Source organism: Azolla caroliniana, unplaced genomic scaffold (assembly GCF_043228905.1).
Source record: "Azolla caroliniana isolate FFs.n. ecotype wild unplaced genomic scaffold, voAzoCaro1.0.p SCAF_13, whole genome shotgun sequence".
In the NCBI taxonomy this organism is placed as follows: Eukaryota; Viridiplantae; Streptophyta; class Polypodiopsida; order Salviniales; family Salviniaceae; genus Azolla; species Azolla caroliniana.
In genome coordinates, this window is record NW_028230448.1 from 10,420,249 (window position 1) to 10,441,595 (window position 21,347).

The 21,347-nt window shown below is 42.6% G+C and overlaps 2 protein-coding genes across 2 annotated transcripts; both read left to right on the forward strand.

Moving 5' to 3' along the window:
• The first annotated feature begins 1,126 nt into the window (after positions 1-1,126).
• Positions 1,127-3,584, forward strand: LOC147856085 (uncharacterized). Its single transcript, XM_087329895.1, has 2 exons — positions 1,127-1,556; positions 2,551-3,584. The coding sequence occupies exons 1-2, from the start codon at positions 1,163-1,165 to the stop codon at positions 3,429-3,431; spliced, it is 1,275 nt and encodes a 424-aa protein (XP_087186021.1). The 5' UTR covers positions 1,127-1,162; the 3' UTR covers positions 3,432-3,584.
• A 2,082-nt stretch (positions 3,585-5,666) lies between these two features.
• Positions 5,667-10,392, forward strand: LOC147856086 (DNA ligase-like protein). Its single transcript, XM_087329752.1, has 12 exons — positions 5,667-6,325; positions 6,472-6,526; positions 6,650-6,749; positions 6,873-7,032; positions 7,250-7,345; positions 7,414-7,476; positions 7,579-7,718; positions 7,800-8,415; positions 8,556-8,664; positions 8,768-8,832; positions 8,958-9,119; positions 9,767-10,392. Exons 1-12 carry the CDS (start codon positions 5,738-5,740, stop codon positions 10,052-10,054), a joined length of 2,442 nt encoding a protein of 813 aa, XP_087185878.1. The 5' UTR covers positions 5,667-5,737; the 3' UTR covers positions 10,055-10,392.
• Positions 10,393-21,347: the final 10,955 nt, after the last annotated feature.

The following is a 21,347-nucleotide window of genomic DNA, read 5'->3' on the forward strand; positions in this document are numbered from 1 at the left end:
CTCAGTTTATGATACAAGGAGATGGGATGTTCACACACTTGAGTATTCTTGAGTTGTGTTCCCACACTAGGGAGGTTGAGTTTAATCCTCAACAATAACCTATTGTATTTTATCGTCTAACAACATGTTAGTCATTATAGTGTCGAGAAACAAATGTTATATACCCCTCATACTTCTTGAGATAGGATCACTTCCCATTGAGATCATGGCCATTGCATGGATTTTTAAGTACAATAAGGTTCAAACATGTCCTCATATCACAAACTTTCTATAATCGCGTAGGAAGCAAGAAAATTGATAAAAAAGACACATAAAAGATAATATTTGTGAGTGCAAGATATGAAAAAATGGTTTGGATGATGAGAGGCAACACACTTCATGATGCATCAATAGATTCCTTTGTGAACGAAACTTTTTTGGAACACTAATGTATCATGACATGGGGAAAATGTGGAGGCTCACATTTAACACATTTTGCATGACTATAAAACCATGTTCTTTGCCGAAAGGGGAAACTACGCCCTAATACATGTTAGAGCCCATTCGACTATATGACATCCGAGCCATTGCTTCCATACAACTTTGTTCAACTCACTTTCATGTGACATGAGACATTAGGGCACGAGTAACGAAAGTCGTCAACTATGCACATTTTCTCCTAAAACAAGTTTGGGAGTTTGTGTGTGTATCATATTTCAATACAATGCTCCACCTTTGATCACATTCAGACTATGCTTTCCACACATCTTCAAGACAACCCAATCCTAACATGAATTTATCTCACAATCATAGTATACACCTCAATCGTGACATTCATGAATAAAGTTCATGAACATCGATCGAGGGTCACAAGTTCTCACATTTGATATGTATTATGTGAAAACATTGTATTATATTTCTTTTCCATTTTTGGGCTCCCCAAGACGATAACGAAATCTATATAATATATATATGTATATGTATATGTATACATGTACATATATCTCTTCCTAAAGCAATCGACAATGTAAACAGTCTTTAGTTAGGGGACCCTACAGCAATGGGCAAGGGTAATTACTTGTAAATAAACCCTAAACCCTACGAGAATGGTGTAAATTAACCCTAAACCCTCGCCTCTCTCACACACACCCACAAACCAAATAGAACTAACAGAGAGGGAATCATGTTGTTCCTGTTCCGACAAGGTGTGCACAGAACCATTGGTACCCCTAGGGTTAGGGTTAGGGTTAGGGTTAGGGTCAACCGTAGCATCCGTCATCATTCCTCCTCATCAGGAAGAGCAGGAGGAGGACGAGATAGGGAAGATGCTGATGCTCATGGCGATGGCGATGGCGATGTGAGCGATGTGGCTGTGTTCTGGGACTTTGAGAATTGCCCCGTGCCATCGAACCTGGATCCTTTCCTTGTGCGCCGCAACATTGAGAGAGCTCTGCGGAAAGATGGTCTATTCGGTCCCATCTCGCTCAGAGGATATGGAAACATCCAAAACATCTCTAGGGCTCACGTCCTCGAAGCTCTCTCAGAAACTGGAGTTGGCCTCCATCATGTGCCATACGGTATACATTCTTTCTCTGATCTCTCCATTTACATAGATTATCATAACTTTTAGCTCTTCTTAGTTTGTGCTTCATGAGGTTTTGTTCTTGTATGCGTGAGAAAACGTACATTGTAACATTTTTGGGTCTCTAGAGGAAGTTAGTGTATATTCTCTTTCTCTTTCATGCAATGAAGCTTCGTAGAGAAATCTATGGCTATGATTTGCTTATTGGAACGAAGCTTTCGTTTGTGCATTGTTTGTAAATTGTAATTTGTGAGGTCATTGTCTTGACGTCATTTCCCAGGAGTAAATTTGTTGATGTGAACCAATTAAATTGGTGGTATCCTTGATCTCGACCTGATTTTTCATTTTATATGAACAAATCATGAAGACACTCTTTTGGGAGCCAATGGTTTGTCTGCACAATCTTAAACTTGTATAAACGAATGCAATGACAGATTCATTGATTTATACTTCAATCCATTGTTGTGTAAAGTCTCTTATATGACGTGTAAAGAGAGCAGTAACTTTTTCGATCTATTTTTCTTACGTACAATGTGTGAAGGAATTTCTCTCACATTAGGCTAGTTTAGGTTGTTTCTTTTGAAGTCATCTTCTAATGAATATGAGAATGGATTAATTATATGTACTGTGAACTCAATCCATCTACAGTTCTTTCATATCGTAAGATCAATCTTATTGCCTATTTATGTTCATTGGAGTTACAGACATATAAACAGTATGCTACTTTCTATTTGTTTTTTGTGTGTGAATAAGTGTGTAATCATTGAAATATAATGGAAAGACAAGTGCTGGAATTTCCTCCCAACATCCACAAGGGTGATGTTCCACATGGAACATTCATCTGCATAGGCTTTGCCCAAGTCCAAAACGACTTGGAACCACATGATTCGTGTAAGAAAACAAAGGAAAAAATGTGTCCACTGGAGTTCTTGAAAGCAAGTATGGGGGTTTGGTTGAGTCTTGATCACATGAGTCTTTTTATTTTGCAGGTGGCAAAAACTCGAGCGATCGTGCGTTGCTGATTGACATGTTACTTTGGACAATCAAGCATTCACCTCCTGCTCATGTGCTTCTCATATCAGGAGATAGTGACTTCTCGATACTTCTTCATAAAATGCGAATGCTAAGCTATGATGTTCTCTTGGCAGCTCCCAACAAAACTGCAATGTCTACTGCTCTTGTAAATGCTGCTAATAGAGTGTGGGTGTGGCCTGATATAGCCATAGGCCATAACGGACAGTCAAGTCGTTCTTATTCTCAGGACACTACTATTGGTGATACTAATAAAAACAAGGGAAATATTAAACAGTGTAATGATAGTAATTTTGTTGAAATATATGGCTCGGAAACTAGTTCTAAAGCTGGATGTGAGGATATGGGTAAAGAATGTGTCTCTAAATTGTCTGAGGCACAATGCCTTCCTTCCATTATTGTTAACAAGATCATTAATATTGTAGAAGAAAGACCAGGGATTTCATTGGGCAGTATAACCAAAGAGTTGAGGCATTTGAACCTCAACCCTCGCTCATTTGGGTTTACTAGTTTTTACCACCTCTTAATATCAATGAAACAGCTGCAAACTAGCTTTGTTGATGGATTGGGCATGAAGGACAGAGTTACATTCTATTTGACCAATGATTCAAACAATGGTGTTTGTGAATCTGCACTGAACATGGAATGTGTAGATGTAGAAGCATCAGAGTCGAAAATTAAAGACCTTTTTGACCCAAAACCCGACGTTAACAAAGCTTCTGGAGCCTCCTGTGAGAAGAGTCCATTGAAGGAGGGTACAGATAAAGGACAGGTTGCCGATCCCAGAAGCACTGGTTCTTGGAGATCTTGGTTGGCTAGTTTGTTTAGAAATGCTTGAACATTGCTTCCGAGTTGTTTAGAAAAATATTGCATTGGTCTCCAAAGTCCTTATCATGGTGAATGTACTTATATTGATCACTTTTAATCCTTGTTATATGAATCCCCTCTTGAACCCATTGTTCGTATGCTACATGGAAGGGTTTTGGTTTTTCATTGAGCACTTCTACACATGCATACATTCACAAAAATGCCCTAAAGTATTAATCTCTCTGAGTGTTTATAATGTGTCTCTCCTCAAACACTAAATGAGTGGAGCTCAAATTTAAAGTCACTTCATAAATACAAAAACATTTGGTGAGCTGTAATATTTTGCTAATAAAAGAACTAGAACATCTTTCTTTCTTTTTTGACAAATTTCTATGATTGAATGGATCTTGTGGTGATAGAAGGGTTGTTTTTGTTTAGAGTTTTGATTGGGAGGTAAAACCCTTTCAAACAAGTATGGAATCAATACATGGTGTGCAAATGTGATGCCCATATTGTTGTGCTTGTTTATGGTTTCATAGTTCAGGATTTTTGAATTACCATATCAGCAACTTTGATGGACTTTTAATGGCATTCTTGTCTAGCAAAGTGGAGAAGGTACAAGTATACATGCAAGAGCGGTCAGGAGGGTTAAATGAATGCGAGGAGAGGGAGAACCTATATAGATAGTTGGTTGGCTAGGTGTTATTGACATCTCATGAATTAGGGAGCTTAAAGTTGATTGTTTTAGCACACATGGGGCAACATATATGGACTTTCACTTGACTCGTGATAGTTTTAGCAACCCTTTCTAGGATTGGGTATGAGCTATGGATAGTGATTGAGGGACAGAAAGGCATGATAGTTATGTTAGTGAGAACATTTGTATACATTTTTTAGATGGTATGCCATATTTTTAGATGGACTTAAGCATGGAAATATGTCTTTTATTGTGTCTTTAAATTAACATCTTGATTTTTGCCTAGCCTTATGGTTACAACTTCAATAAAATAAATACATGTAATTCTATCCTTTTTCAATTAAGAAGTGAGACCACATGTTTTTTACGTCATCTATTTATCATCTCCCAAAACTTCACCATTTTTCTGAAAATGGCATGTGTGATGTCCGATCAACAACTTGATTGATTGGTTGGGAGCTTTGATTTTAGTTGAAGTGCGTTTAGGATGATCCCTCGTGGAAAGAAATGGGTGATGCTAGATGATAGAAGTACCAATCGAATGAATTTATCCAAATGAGCTCATGGTTCTCGAGAATAACTTGAATTACATAAATTACAATGTTGGAACAACTTTTTATGCAATTGTCAAAGTTGAAAAAAGTTGAAGTCCTTCTACTTCCAATAATGTTAATCACCAAGATTTAGATGAGCATATCCAAGTGTAATGCTTGTATGATTTTTGGGTCTCATCGACACGATATGTATGTAAACATCAATAAATGGCATATTACACACAAATGGCAACTTTATTTTGAACGTTGAGTTGGAAATGGCAACAAACGAGCAAAAAATATAGAAGTCGAGGGTTTGACAAAAACCTTGGGGGTAGCTACCAAGTTTTACACAAATTCTAGCTGAACGTTGAGTTGGAAATGGCGACAAACGAGCAAAATATAGAAGTTGAGTTCAACAAAAACCTTGGGGGTAGCTACCAAGTTTTACACAATTTTCAGTTGCAATGTTCTATATGTACATCAAAGTTCAAAGAGAAAAAATTCAAAAAGTTCACACGCACATGGAGATGAAACAAAGATAAGGAGTGAAATAGGGAAGCCAACTTGAACAGTGAAGTGGCACAAGTTGACGTGTTAGATGAGGCCTCAATAGATGGAGGAGCAGATGACAGGACAAACACACATTCGCAGTAATAGCTGCCACACCAACGTAAGCAGGTCACGAAGGAATATATTTGTCCGCATGTGAATGACAAACCAAAGCCATCGGGAATGTGTTAATTGACGGGTAATTTATTTGCTCCGGGAAGGACAGAAGCAAAAGGTGATATATGTAGTATAAATATGACCGTTTTTGGTGAAGCTTAGTTTTGGTCGGAGTTTGTGTGTTCCCCCCTCCAACACACACACACAAAAAGAAGAAGAAGAAAAACACAAGAAGAAGGAGATAATAAAATTTGGCGGGCGGACAAGTGTGAAACCGATTCTGAATTTTCGTAATGGCGCCAAGAGTTCTTCTGTAAAACGAACTGAAGAACACACAGAAGAAATAGATACAACAAACACACAGAGAGAGAGAGAGCAAAGAGAGAGAGAGAGAGAGAGAGAGAGAGAGAGAGAGAGAGAGAGAGAGAGAGAGAATCCATGGCCTCCATCGACAGCGACGACGACTGCTTCCTCGCTCCTGCACAGTTCGCATCTTCCACCCCCCCTACCATGTCCCTCAAACGCCTCACGAAGAAGAAGAATTCCGCCGTCTCCTCGTTTAGTCCTCAGCAAGATTCAAAGCCGGAGCGTTTCCCTGACATAGGGCTTAATCTATCCTCTCCTGGTTCTATGTCTACTCAGAGATCCGATGATAATGATGGAGATTCTCGAGGTTCCTTCTCCTCTCCAGCTCTCGATGGATATGTTAGTGAATGCAGCGATGATGAGCTCATGCCTGAAGTAGAGATAGAGCAAGGGGATTACAAACATGTGCATGTCGCATCAGATGCAGAGAAGGATGACAGCGAAGATAGCAAAAGTGTGCAAGACGACGATCATGGAGATGGAGATTCTGACGGCGATTCAGAAGAGGAATTTGTAGATGAGGACGATGAGCTCGCAGTATTAAACTTGCTCGATAAGAGAAGGAATTCTGGAGTGATGAAGCCAGATTCCGCCACAGAAGCTCCACTTCCAATCGATCAAACTGAAGAACAGCACGACCTCAATACCAGAACGAAAAAAGTATGTCTCAATTCTGTTGGTCTCTTTGCTCTACGATCGGAAATAAAAAAAATCATTACAGCTTTCACATTTTAATTCAGAGCATTTGAAGCTAAACACATATGTGAGAGAAACCGTAATCTATTTCTTTCTCGTATGTCTGTTAGATGAAAGCGTCTGACTTGGAAGAGATACATGCTGCATCACAACGTCTCCTTCGAGGTTGGTACTCCAAATATTTTGTGTGTTTCAATTTGCATTGAGCAAATGGTAATTTTCTCAGATCCATTGTGCAAAAACCTTTTTCATTGTGCTTATAGAATTTTATTTTATTTTTCATTCCAGAAACTCCAAATGCTTCTTTCAAGCCCCATGTGTTGTCTGCAAAACCTATCTCTTCTGTTCTTGAAAAGATCAGGTTAAGGAAGTTACAACTATCTCAAGGGTGGGTACATTTATAAGTTTTTTGTATCATGATGTCATGCTAGATTCATAAATCGATGTTGCTTGCAACCTTGCACCTCCATTTGTACTTTGAACTTTATTCTCTTTCTTATATGTCTAATAGGTTGGAATCGAGAAATAAACATCTGATTCCAAGGAAACAAACTAGTGCTTCTACAGTGGAAATAGAAGCTTTGAAGGAAGACTCCAAATTGTTGAAGAATATGATGTCTTCAGAAGAAGCATCAGCAGATCTTAATGATCCTTGTGCACAAGAAGATGAGGTGAACTTGAATAACTAATGCTGGTCATGATTAAATTAGCTGGAAATATAAGCATATTTGCACAGAATAACTGATGATGCCATTTTAAGGATGCCAACTTCAATAATCAAGAGTTAAATCCAAAATGATTATCTACCAATAGCAAAAAAACTTCTTTTGAAAAGAATAAATGCCAGAAGCAGTCAGTGAATGCTTCCATTAAACTTCTTATTGTCAGGGTAAGATTGTTTCCACACCGGTGTATTCAAGTGAAGAGGATGCTTCAAATGCGATCAACACACCTGAAAAACAAACTGAAAAGCAACCTGATATTGTAAGTTGTCTAGGTGTTTGGTTTCTTGAGTTATGGGATTATGACATTAAATTTCATTTTGTTTACAGATTTCCAGTGCTACAATCCTTGGAATTAAAAATTCATTTAGAGCACCTATGGAAGACACCCAGGTTAGGTGTTGAACTGCAACTAACCTTAATATTATCTATAATTAAGAAATCTATGCAAGTTCTGCGTTTTATATAAATCTTCTAGTAATTGTCACCTTTCAGGATTTATTCTCACATTCTCAATCAAGCCAGGAAGATGTCCATGTTTATGGATTGTGCTCTGAAGATGATGGTAATAATGGCATACAAAATGCATCTGTAAATCTGCATTTTGATACAGAAACTCAAGAAGATTATGGAAAGTAAGTATGGTGATGGTGCATCATGTGTACGTTTGTTGAGGCAATTCTCTTTTTTTATATATTCCAATCTTCATCCTGTAGTTGGCAAGATGCAGATGACAACAAAGAGAATATGGCTCCAGCAGGTGTTCCTGTACACATTGATAGAGGTCCGTCAATCAGAGCTTTAATTGATGATGAGGCCGAGGATGAAGATGAAGACGAGCTTGGGTTAGAGGATGATGAAGAGGAAGATGATGGGCACGGCTTAGGAGACATGATAGTCGAAGAAACGCAAGAAGAGAAAGCTGAAGCTAGGAAACGTGCCGAATTGCACCGCAAGTGGCTAGAGCAACAAGACTCTGTCACTACGGATGACATCCTTCTGAGGTTAAAGAGTGGATGGAAATCAACTGAAAACAGAAAGCGTGGATTAGAGTTTCTTGCTGATGATGGAGGTGATGATGATGATGATGTTCACCACATCCCTTTGAAGCAGTCAAAGAGAGCACAAGAACATGTAGGTGGTGACAATGAAGATGAAATGCCTGATGAAAATGAAGACAGTCGAGATTCAGCTGTGTTAAATGTAGATCTCCCAATGGAGGAAGAAGCTAAAATATTCAACACTTTTGAAGATGATGATGATGCTCACGAGTCTTCGGATGATGAGGAGAGAGAACATAGAATCATGCGAGAACGTTTTCTTCAAGACTCTGTAAGTGTGCAAGTAGACAGAAAGGGAAGAATTTCAAGCTTCAAAGCTGTATTAGTGTAATGTATAACTGGAGATTTGAAATCTGACATTAACTTTTAAGTGTAAATTTAATTTATCAACCTATGTGTGTATGTTTGAAGGAGAAGCAGGGAGAGTTCATGTCCCCTGCAGATGATGAAACTTCAAGGGAAGTCTTTGTGCTAATAAATAAAGTCAACATAGCTTCCAAGACCAAGAAGCTGAGAGCAGGTATATCAAAATCAAACACCATTTCTTGGATAGAAATATGGAACTCTTCATTGATTCTCTGATTTATTTGACATTTAAATTCCATCATATTCTTATTTTTCAGGATCTGTTGATTTGAGAATCATAGGTGGTGGAGCTTCTAATAGCAACAGTAATTCTGGGTTTAAGGTATGGGAAGCACTTCTCAAAATTTAAACCTCAAGGAAATGTATGATATGGTAGAAAGGCATGCTAAACTCTAATAGTCTTCGTATTAATCACAAGCTTGTTTAATGGGGTGATGAACAATGCAGGCATCTTTCTTGAGGAGGAAGACTACTTCAGGTTTTAACTCAGCTCAGAAGCAGAAGAAGCAGGGTGCTAATAGCAGCTCTGGTACACGCTCTTTCATATTTGGGCGTGATGATAGCAATAGCAGCCATGGCTGTGCAGATCACCAACAACGTGAAGCTATGGTATTCTTTCTTTCCATGTTCCTCACACATATTTACTAAATTCTTTAATGCAAATAATTTCTCATATCTTGAAGACCAATAGGGTTTTCTTTCTGTGAGTTTCATTTTTTTGTGTAGACAAGCATAATTGTTCTTGGGCCAAAGATTTTGGGATGTTATTTTTCATTTCTTAGCTGGTAAAAAAGCCTAGCATTCCAACTAGTATTATTCTTTGCTGATATTTTTGAACTTGGACGTACTTACACAGAAATTTTGTTGTATTTATGAATATTAATAAGTTTCTATGTAAGTACAATCCAATCTGTTTTATGAACTTTTTGGAATCCCTGTTTTTTTATATATAGTTTTGGCAGATGAGAACCAATGTTTACATGGAGAACCCACTTTCATAGAGCAATAATAGCCCATTTAAGTGTAATCATGACATCTTTCAAGTGATCTGAATAGATTAATACATTTTGCTAGTGAATTTAGAGTTCAGTTCAGATCTAGACATTGATTGTAACCCTAATATGATGCATATTACTGTAACTTCCCCTAAAAAGGATAACAATCTATATGTTCACTTCTGACAATGATTTATTTTTATCTTCTGTTGGTAAAAATGTAATATATGTTAAGCCCTTGCTCTTTCTCACTGGATGCAGGTGAACAAGGAGAATCTTGAGCCACCATCATTATTGCCTACATCATCTTCCTCTTTTATCATGAAAAAGGTGGAAGCTACACCAACAAGGAAAACTATGAATACCACCACATCAAGGCTAGCTAATAGCCCTTCATTGTTTGAGATATTGAGAGGTCAAAGCATATCAAACAATGATGCTCACTCTCCTCATGTATTGATGCAGCAGAAAACCTTCGAAATTTCTCCCATTTTCTCAGCTTTTAGACCTACAAAGGCAGCCACTGTGAACCGTTCTCTTCCCAAATAAAATAGGTTTCATACATTAAGAAATGTGTACGTGACCAAGTCATGTCATGTATTCGTTCCCTTTCCTTAAATTTAATGCCCTGATTTGCTTTGAAGTGGTCTTTCATGAAGTCGATTTAGCTTCATTTCAGCCACAAGGTGAATTTGCAATCCCTAAGAAAAGATTGCTTAGCTATATAACCAAACTGTGCAACAGGAAAAAATGATCTCACAGGTGAGTTTTCAATCCCTACGAAAAGGATTGCTAAGCAATATCAACAAGCCTTGCGCCACACGAAATATGTTACTGTGCAGGAAATGCCATGGCTGGACTGACGTTGAACTTGCTGGCTTATTATTGTTCTTCGGTCAAAGACCTAATATCATTCATTCTAAGCTCTGATTTATGAGGTGAATGTTTCCATTAAAAACATTGCCGATGTGTGAATTGATTGTAGCGTGGTTCTTTGTTTGATTGTTGATATGGGGTACATTATAAATATAGCCAAAAACATTATTTGATATATAAAAAGCAAAGCAAAGAAGATTAAAAAAAACACATAAAAGATTTCTTTTTGAGTTATTGATAGATGCCATTATGAACAAAATAGTGTCCAAGTTTCAACCATGGAGCACTAGCATTTGCTTAATGCAAATTCCTTGGTGAATGAGATTGTTTTTTGTAAATGCTAATGAATCATGGCTTAGGAGAGATGTTGAATAAAACTACAATCTGAGTGTATTCATCTATACATGTTGGAGCTCCTGTCTACTCTACTCTACTCAGGTCATAAAGTTGATGTTACAGCTTTGTTAAAAGGACTTGTCAATTCTACATGGTTTACCTAGAGCAAATTTGTAAGAGTTACAATTTGTTGCAATGCATCATCTTCAGTCATGTTTTTTGTTTGCTCATAGCCTCTACATGTTTTGTCATAAACAAGTTTTCAAGTTGAGCCGACTTTGATTGCATTTTGTAACATGCCTACATATTTCTCTCATGTGCCCTTAATTTAACACATAAGTATCTCCTATTATTTTGCTAGTTTTAGTTATCACACAACCTAGAAATGATTGGGGTTGGATTGACAACATAACTTGAAAATTTTGCCATGCTTTATTTTGTAACATTTAGTGGTCTATTCCTACACATTTTGCCATGCTTTGTGGAACGAGGAAATCGTACACATCGATACATGTTAGACCCCATACCGTTATCTGCCATTCGAACCATTGCTTCCATGCGACTTAGCTCACATGCATTGTGATGTGAGACATGGCATTGGGGCACAAGTCATGAGAGTGGTCGGCTATGCACACTTTGCCCTAAACAAGTTCGTGAGTTTGAGTATCACACTTTGATACAATGCTATGCCTTTGATCATATTCGACCATGCTTTCCACATCTCTTCGACCGAGCCCAATCCTTGCATGAATTCCTCTCACAACTACAATGTGCACTCTCGATTGCAACATTCATTGGTAAAGTTCTTGAACATCAAGAGTCACTACTCACTTTCACATGTATAACGTGAAATGTAATATTTTTGGTCTCATAGGTCATATTTGACCTCCTACGACGTTAATATAATCTCTCTCTCTCTCTCTCTCTCTCATGGTATACCCTTACTTGAACACGTACAAGACTCATGGCATATGTTTCACAATAGATGTTGCAATATGTTTTGTATGTCTTCCTATGGATTTATTAGAAATTTGATTGAAAAAAGCAATATTTCTTCAATTTCAATCCAAAGTGTATTCCCTTGATTACATAAAGCTTGTATGGAACATAAAATGGCAATGCTTTCACATAGTGGTTTATTGTGTAATGTTTTTATTGCCAAAGAAAATTTGCCCCCATTAAAGAAGAATTTCTTTTAAGAAAAAGTAAAAGTCTATCTTAGAATTGTAAAGAATATTAGATTGTAAGGGCACCATAGTTATTTTAGGTTTTATTGCCAAGATTAAGCTTCTTTTTTGGTAAGGGAAAGTCTATTGTGTTGAATAAATAAAAAAAAGTTAAAAGCATATCGTGTCTATTATAGAGATAGACATCATTTAGAAAGACACCATCCTTACATTTTCGATTCCTAAGTAACCAAAATTTCTTTTTATGACCTTTTTCATGAAGCTATAAAACATGTCTATTATTTTCTACAACCATTGATGTTACGAGCATGACCATATAATATCCCGTGGTGAGAATTTACCGTAGTATTCTATACACGTGGATAAGTGTGAGGGTTAAACGAGAGTGTAAAGAAGGGGAGGATTACTTTTAATCCTCGGGATTGAGGCAACCCATTAGGCCAAGTGTGAACTTGCTTGGGGGCCTTGGGTATCGCTATAAATAAGAGGCCTATCTACCATCATTGGATCATCTTATTGACTACGTTGAGAATCTGTCTTGTGGTGGGTCAACTCTTGTAGCGAGCGCGCCAGCACTAGGTATGACTCGATGCCACAATGGTGGTATGGGACGCCGATCGAGGCTCGAGTCCGTCTCGGGGTGGTCGGGTGGATCGACACCCTTCTTTCTCTCTTTCCTTTCTATCTTTTTATCTATCTTTTATCCTTATCTAATGCTTACATTAGTTCATATCTCTAATAGTTGGTTTCAGAGCCTATGTTCTAATGTTTCTTTTGTTGTCTTGTTGATTGATGGTGATCGATCGATGTGCAGTCAACCTTGATCCAGACAACGATCAACAAAGGAACTTCGGTAACTCTTTCCTTAATTTTTTTTCTATTTTTTTTTTCTCCTATCTAATCATGTGTATAGTCTATATGTAATTGTTTTCATTACTTCAATGATGTTGTAGTGGTAATTAATTGGTTGTATAAAACGTTTACATATATTGAATATGTGATTAATGTCGTATATGCACGAGGTTAATACCTCAATTGCGTATTACGCTCACATACATATGTTACGTATGCGTATGAGGTCAATACCTCGATTTCGTTGTAAATGATATGCATTTGGTCTCGTATGCCTAAGATGTCAATACCTCAATTGCGTATCATGATGAACCCTTATTTTTGGATGTTTCGTGTGCGTAGAGGGTATATGCCTTGATTACGTATCTCGATTACATCATTTCTGGCTATTTGATGTAACGATTTGTTTAATGTACACATATGTAGTCATGTGTATATATATTTGATCGTATATATGTGATAAGTAAACATACGTGTATATTTGATATTACGTGATTTCTATCGAATGTTGTCCTTGTCGGGAAAAAGATCTTGGTGGCCGTCCTCACATTTTTGTGAGAATGGGGTTTTCACCATGCCTTTTTCAACAATTTTTTGTTGACATCCCCGTTGGTCACTTCGATATTTCGTTACGTAATGAAACAATCATAGCCACAATGGTGTTGAGTACGTAAGGCTTAACCCACTTGATGTGAGGTCGCTCTTATGACACACATATTCAACATCCCTCCCTCATTACATGGATACGATGCCACCATGAGATCATTCTTACGAAAGGCATTCGTAATTACGAGACTTGAGGTTAGGTAACGTACCAACATATTTTTTAGTAAATGAGGGGGAAATAAGGACTCATGACATATATGTTTCTTTTAAGAAAACATATATGGGCAAATGCCTCGCATATCTCTTATACGCATAAAACATTAAACATTTAAGAAGAGCAACCTACTTGGTTGGCTCAAGTGATTAATGCATTTGTTCTCAAGGTCTCGAGGTCAAATATGACCAAGACCATACAACATTGTTGATACATATGACTATAACACATGTTTAGACTTGAGGTCTAAGTGTAGTTCGGGGTCCTCATAATAGGACTTAAAGAGCCGAAACCACATATGTGGGCACTGAAACATAGTTTATTGTTAACATTTTTTTCGTGTATAAACTACTCATGATGCAGACATACATGGTTGAGCCTCGAGGAGCCACCATGAAAAATCGATATAGAGATCAGGGAAAGACATTCATTTGTCACCCCCATGGTTTTTAAAACACCTTTGTGTTACCATAGTAACCTGATCTTGAACCTAATCTCATACGTCTAGAGGGGTATTGACGTGAGATCATGATATCGAATAATGTTTGCCCATGATATGTTTACATCACGACATGATATTATGACTACTTGTCTAACCTTATCCTATTTCTTTGCCAAAAATAACCATTCAATGGCTCAAAATAACGACCCGATGTCATCCGCTCAAGCGGAAGGAAATCAAGGAAATCCTCCTGGACAAATGTCAATTGAGATGTATTTTTCGCAAATAACCCAATACCTTAGTTTCATCGCTCAACAGATGCCCGACCTTCGGCAATCTCAAAGTGCTCTCAAGGCACGTGTCATTAGTTTACGACATGAGACTAATACACCTAATGAGCGACAAGGTGAGCCATCGTTTGTCGTTAAGCCATTTACGGGAGAAAAAAAGGAAAGAACCGAAGAAGCAATCTGCATGTGGCTGGGCTGATGGGAGTCTCATTTTGAGCTCTATCCCACGCCAGATAGTACGAAGATTGCATATGTCGACCGAGAACTAGGGGGTAAGGCCGCCACTTAGTGGTGTGGGCTCCGAACTTTGGGGAAATTGCCCGATACCTGGACAGATTTTGTCATAGTTTTTAAGGGCCAATTTCTACAACCTCCCTCTCGAACCGAGGCAGCTCAAGCTTTAATGAACCTCTCTAGCAGGAAATTTTCTTCGCTAGAAGACTATGTCCACCATGCTAGAACCCAAATCCAAAAATCGGGTCTAGAAGGGGACAATTGGTTAATAGCTTGTTTTGTCAATGGCATCCCCAATTCAGACTATCATTGGATAGTGCACGACAAGGATCCAAAATCCTTCGAAGAGGCCGTTGAAATAGTTCTTCGCTATCAACGCACTTCGAAGAAGGACCACAACAAACCCAACGAAGCGCCCGAGACTAAGTAGTCACAATTCGCTGGGAAACGCAAGACACCCAACAAATTCATGGATCACGATTGTAAGTGACAACATCCTTTTTGCATATTTTGCAAAAAGAAGGGTCATACAAAAGAGCAATGTTGAAAGCTCCAACGGAAAGAGCACGGCAACAAAGCTAATGTTGCAGACCATAAAGGTCAGATTCCTAATGTCCTTCAAGTCTATACACATCATTTAAGTAATTGTCAATGTTCTTTCCCTCACTATGTATTGGGTCCCAATGATTTAGTACGTGCAAACGGGTATATCAATGGTTCTGCCGTACAATTTTTGTTTGATTCGGGAAGCTCACACAACTTTGTGAATGATCGTTTGGTTCAGATATGGGGAATCCAACCCACCGTAAGTGATCATACCTATACGGTGCACTTGGCTAATGGAAGAGTACAATACATCAACGGGGTGATTCATTCATTAGGACTTTCTATTGACACTTATATAGAGGAAGTAGACTTCCATGTAATGAATCTTTGTACCACTGATGTAATACTAGGTTATCCCTGGTCCTATAATAAAAACTCTTCTTTATCTATTGATTGGGTTCTTCATTCAATTACATTTGTACTGAACGATTGTACTCATTTTATTCAATGTGTTAAAAAACAATCTCTTTCGATTGTTTCCTCTCCATCAATATCCACGTTGTCTTGTTCTACTCTATTTTATTGTGTACTTGATCCAGACATTCACGTTTACAATATCGATAATGTCTCGGTTCAATTAACATATTTTGAACAACAACAACTTGATGAAATCTTAAATGATTTTCGTTATGTTTTTCTGAGTGAACTACCAAATGGGTTACCTCCTAAACGTAATATAGACCATCATATAGATATTGTACTTGGCGTTGCACCAATAAGTATACCTCCTTATCGCTTAAGTCGATCCGAAGAGGATGAGGTATCTAAGCAACTCAAGGACTATTTACAAATGGGTTATATACGTTATAGTAAATCTCCATGGGGTGCACCAGTTCTCTCGGTTAAAAAGAAAGAGGGCACATGGCGTATGTGTATTAATTACCGACGCTTGAATAAAGTGACGATCAAGAATTCGTATCCATTGCCCCAGGCTGACGATCTAATTGACCGTCTCCAGGGAGCTCGGTATTTTACGAAACTTGATCTCCGTACTGGCTACCATCAAATTCGTATAAGTGACGATGATGTTCCTAAAACGAAATTTCGTATGCACTATGACCATTATGAGTTTTTGGTTATGCCTTTTGGTTTTACCAATGCTCCGGCTACATTTCAACAAGAAATGAATGACATTTTCCGAGAACAACTTGGAAAATTTGTCGTTATTTTCTTGGATGATATTTTAGTTTATAGCCGTTGTCGTGAAGAATTTCGGCCAGAGGCGGAAACCGGGGAATATCGGCTACATCGGCGGAGTGCACCATGTGCGCTCACCCTCGTATAATTGTGTGGATAATAGGAGTTAAGTCGGGACGAAGAATCCCATGTAAATCAGGATTTATCCCACATTGTAACGCATCCCTCTCCTTGTTCTATAAAATGAAGGGATGGTCCCTTGTAGAGGGGTTGCCCATTTTGTGTTAGAGGGTATACCGTTAGATTTAGGGTTAGTTCTTCTTCTTCTTCCTCCTCTTCCTCGCGGTGTCGGTTGACTATTGAGGGTTGTTTCTGCTCGGTCTCCTATGCAAGACCCCGCTCTGCATGACGAGCCCGAGAGCTCCCTGGACGGCGGCTTGGTTGTAGACTGTTGTTGTAACCTACCCTAGCTTGGTCTGGCTCGAAGCCGGGGTTGTATTCTTCCCCTTGTAATACTTACATTTGCGTCTGTCTGTGTATATTCGTGTCTCTGTTGGTGTCGGGTGCTTCCCCTTTCCTGCGTTTCCTGTACATAAGGGCGTGAGTCGAGTCGGCGTGCGTATGTGTGTGTGTGAGTCGGTGTCAAGCGCGCACTCCCTCTCTTTCTCTCTCTCGTTCGGTTTCTTCCGGAACGCACCCAAAATCGTCTTCTCGACTTCCCTTCTTCCCTAGTCCGAGACCCCTGTGGTCCCGCCCTTCTACACGCACGCGCGAAACTTCGCGACACCTTTGGTGAACCCAACATGAAGAGTGGCAAAGGAGAATGGAGTCGGAAGACGACGACCTCGCGGAGATGGTGGCCGAGTGGTGTTGGAGTCTGCACGAGTGGTGATGAGGCGAGAAGAAGCGCAACAAGCGGGTGAGCAAGTGGTCGAAAGAGTCAGTCGTTTCAACGGGGACAAAGTCCCATCTTACTTGGAAGCCTACAACGCGGAAATGGAGGAGCGAGACGTGGACGAAGCGTTGAGGCTGGAGTTCTTCTGTCGGGTTGTCGCCGTCCGTATGCACGCGGAAGTGAAGGAGCTTCGAGAAGCTCATAGTTCGTGGGAGGCCTTTGAAGAGGCGCTCCGGCAGGCATATGGAGGACGGTGGAAGAGCCGGGGACGGCACGACTTCGACTAGTGGGTAGCGTCGGCAAAGACCCACCGGGGCGCAACGAAGGCGTTCGGAGAGTTCGAGCGACGGCTTGCTCGGCTCCCGGAGCGGGAACAAGGTTTGGTGGGGGCGGACAAAGTCCTATTGTTCGTTAGGTCAATCGACCGAGCGGAACGGGAGGCCATCGGGATTGAGCTCGAAGACGATGAGGGAGCGAATGGGCTTACGGAGGACTGGTCGAAGGTCGGAAAGGTGTGCCAACGGCTGGACAATGAGCGGGCCGAGAAGGCTAAGAGGAAGGCACGCGACGGCATGCCATCACAACGGGAAGAGGCAAAACGGCAAAGAGAGGCGGCAAGGGTCAACGTTGGGGCCAGGATTGCGGAGGCGTACGCAACTCTCGAGGCGATGCTCGAGGAAGAGGAAAGATCGAGGCCGCAAGCCGAGACTGAGGAGACGGTCCTGCCCCACGCGATGACGGAAGATCGGTACGACGGTACGACGGGAGAGGGTGCGGAACAAAATGCCCTCTCGACTTGCGGAAATAGAACGGCCAAGGACGAGGCCGAGATACCGATCGCGGGATCGGAACGTTGGAACCAGAGGTGTCGGGCGTGTTAGCCCGAAACCCCGGTCATTGGAGAAGCAAGCCCAAACGGGGCTTGCGGGATCAGTAAGGAGACGGCCGCCGACCACGAAGAGCCGGTGGCTACGCACAAGGGCGTAAAACGGACGAGCGATTCCTTGCGTCTTCCCACGCTTGCTCCCGAGACGACAACAGTTGGGCCCGAGTGCCCACGTGAGCCCCAAGAGGAGGAAGGCGGCCGCAAGAGACCAAGAATCACCGGCGAGACGATACGGGGAAGGAGCGGACGAAAGCCCTCGAACCCGATTCCGGAGAACTCGGCGTTCGGGCCCTTAAGCCCAAGTGAGACCGAGGAGATGGATGACGGTATCGAGGAGTCCTGGCACAATGCCAGCGAAGATGGATGGGAGATGGCCCGCGAAAAGGTCGACGAAGAGACCAAGGGACGACCCGACCGGGGACCGAACCGCACGATGCTCCGATACGGGTGGAGCGTAATCCGGTCGTGGATTGTTCAATCAGGGCCGGATTCGGCATGAAGGTACCGATACAAGAGAGGGTGCGGGACGAGCCGCCCTCTTTTACATGGGGAGAAAGACCGATCGGGCGAAGGTCGGGAATTGGAAGGAAGGTGATCAAAGGTTCGGAACGAGTCTGGCAAGGTCGGCATCGGAGCCGAAACTCCGGACATTGGAGAATCAAGCTCAGGCGGGCTTGATTGATCACAGAGCGGATGCTATCCAACGACACCACTAAAAGGGGTGGTAGCCCAGAATAGTCTCCGAAAGACGTTGAGAAATTGGAAGGAAGGTGATCAAAGGTTCGGAACGAGTCTGGCAAGGTCGGCATCGGAGCCGAAACTCCGGACATTGGAGAATCAAGCTCAGGCGGGCTTGATTGATCACAGAGCGGATGCTATCCAACGACACCACTAAGGGGTGGTAGCCCAGAATAGTCTCCGAAAGACGTTGAGAAATTAGTTACGCCACATCTTATCCTGAGACTTCGGCTGTTCGGCCGACGGGGCAACGTAAGACCGAAAGAGATGGAAGATTGAGGAGGGAATGCAGCAAGGAGAGCGACGACGAGTTACGGAGAAGACGGGGGGATCAAGAGGAGAACGAAGACCGGTCCCATAAGATCCTCACACCAATACGGTTGTCGGCCCGAGTGCCGACGTGAGTCCTATAGGAGAGATCGGTGGCGACAGGAGAACGGGACCCGACAATTCGGAGAATGACGAACGGACCCGGGCGAAGCGGACTCCCGGATAACCATTCCAGGAGGGAGGAAGAGAGCAGGCCTACGAAGAGGCCGGGAACACGTTACGTCGGTACCACAGGAGAGGGTGTGGAGCAAGCCACCCTCTCAACTTACAGAAGAAGGAAGACCCGGGATAAGGGTCAAGGATACGAGGAGCCCCAGGAGGATCCTTCACACCGGGTCTAGAAACTTCAGCAGTCGGCAGCGCGATCGGCGTAAGACCAAGATACTGACGATGGCGGCGGGGGGGGACGAAGGCAAAGAACTGAGGGCGGGCAAACCAAGGTCCCACGAAGATCCTCACACCGACCCGACGGTCGGCCCGAGAGCCGGCGTGAGTCCTATAGGAAAGGACGGTGGCGGCAGGTGAACGTGTTCGGACGACGGAAAGTGGAGAAGGAAGGTATCAGGCTGGCAAAGTGGCTACGAACCGAATCGGACCGACCGGCAAGGTCACGAGCATAAGGAAGTCCGGTCCTACGGGATCCCCACACCGAACCAAGGACTTCGGCAGTTCGGCCAACGTGGCAACATGAGACCGAGAGAGAAGGTTGGTGGCGGCGGGAAACGGGACCCGGCAGCACGAAGGCAGGAACCGGCTACGCGGAAGACACGAGGAGAGTCGCGAAGGACTCCAGCAAAAGATACCCGAATTACGGCAAGCAGAGAAACGGAGTCAGGTCCTATGGGACCCTCACACCGATCCGGAGACTCCGGCAGTTTGGCCAACGTGGCTACGTGAGACCTAGGGAGAAGGACGGTGGTGGCAGGGAACAGGACCCGTCGACACAAGATAGCAGATCGGGAGTCGGTAAGACGGGGCTGGACGAAGTGCGAAACCCTTACCGGCCGGTTACAGTTTCGGAAGAAGCCGGTAGGGGCAAACACGAGGAGGTGTGTCGGGCTGAAAAGGGACAGCTGGGGCGGAACAAAAGTCTCGCAAGTGGCCGTCGCGGGCCGGATCGAAGCGTGACTACGGGGCGGTGCCGAACAAAGGAAGCGGAAGACGGCACAAGGGAGGTGCCGGGAACGAGGTGACAGGTGCATAGTGGATTGCATAGGGCCGGAGTCAGGGGATGACAAGAGAGGCCGGAGGAGGATCCTCCACACTCGCTTTGTAGAACTCGGTTGCTCCGTCGAAGTAGCGAAGACTGACACGGCAAGCCCGGGGGTGACAAGCTGGTGGGGGCGAGGGGACGACGGCAAGCGGAAGACTCGGGACCTGTTGCAGCAGCACGAAAACGGGAAGGGCCAAGCGGGCTACTACGGGGTGTTCCTAGGATGTGGAGGACACCGGTATGCGAATGAGCGGCGATGCACGATCTGGCTGGGAAAGGGGCTAACAAGGCGTGCAATGAGCCGGAGTACGACACAACCAGTGCCAAACAACGGATGAGGGTATGCGGCACACGGAGGTGCCAGAGTGGAAAGGCGGGCGCAAAGATGGGTTGCGCGGTTCGGAGGAAGCGCGTAGAAGGCCAAAGAAGGATCCTCCACACCGTTCCAGAGACCATGGCGGTTTGAGCCGACGTGGCGACGTAAGACCATGGAGAAGGAAGGTGGCGGCCGGAAGACGAAGGCAACACGAAACAACATGGGACGGCAATCAGGACGACACGAATGGTCGACCGAGGCCAAGCGGGCCACTATGGGCGTTCCTCAAGTGGAGGACATCGGGCATACAGCGGGAAGCGGGGCGTGCATACGGCCGAACAAGGGCCAACGGAAGTACGTGTACTACGGAGATCGCGGCGAAGGACCCATGGATGGGTTGAACGAGCCTACGGGGAGGTAAGCACGAAGGAAGAACTGAAGCCGACGGTTCAAACCGACAGCGAGCTTGGATGCGGACTACGGAAGACTGGTTTCTCACCGGCCGAAATCTCTCACCCTTCACCGGATTTGGCACGTACCGATGGACGTGCGGTTTGGTGGGGGCGGATGTCGTGAAGAATTTCGGCCAGAGGCGGAAACCGGGGAATATCGGCTACATCGGCGGAGTGCACCATGTGCGCTCACCCTCGTATAATTGTGTGGATAATAGGCGTTAAGTCGGGA

Excerpts from the sequence above, each read along its gene's own strand:
- LOC147856085 (XM_087329895.1), top strand. The coding sequence starts at position 1,163 with ATGTTGTTCCTGTTCCGACAAGGTGTGCACAGAACCATTGGTACCCCT. Across the intron at positions 1,557-2,550 it reads CCTCCATCATGTGCCATACG|GTGGCAAAAACTCGAGCGAT; the intron begins GTATACATTCTT and ends TTTATTTTGCAG.
- LOC147856086 (XM_087329752.1), top strand. The coding sequence starts at position 5,738 with ATGGCCTCCATCGACAGCGACGACGACTGCTTCCTCGCTCCTGCACAG. Across the intron at positions 8,416-8,555 it reads AACGTTTTCTTCAAGACTCT|GAGAAGCAGGGAGAGTTCAT; the intron begins GTAAGTGTGCAA and ends GTATGTTTGAAG. Across the intron at positions 8,833-8,957 it reads ACAGTAATTCTGGGTTTAAG|GCATCTTTCTTGAGGAGGAA; the intron begins GTATGGGAAGCA and ends TGAACAATGCAG.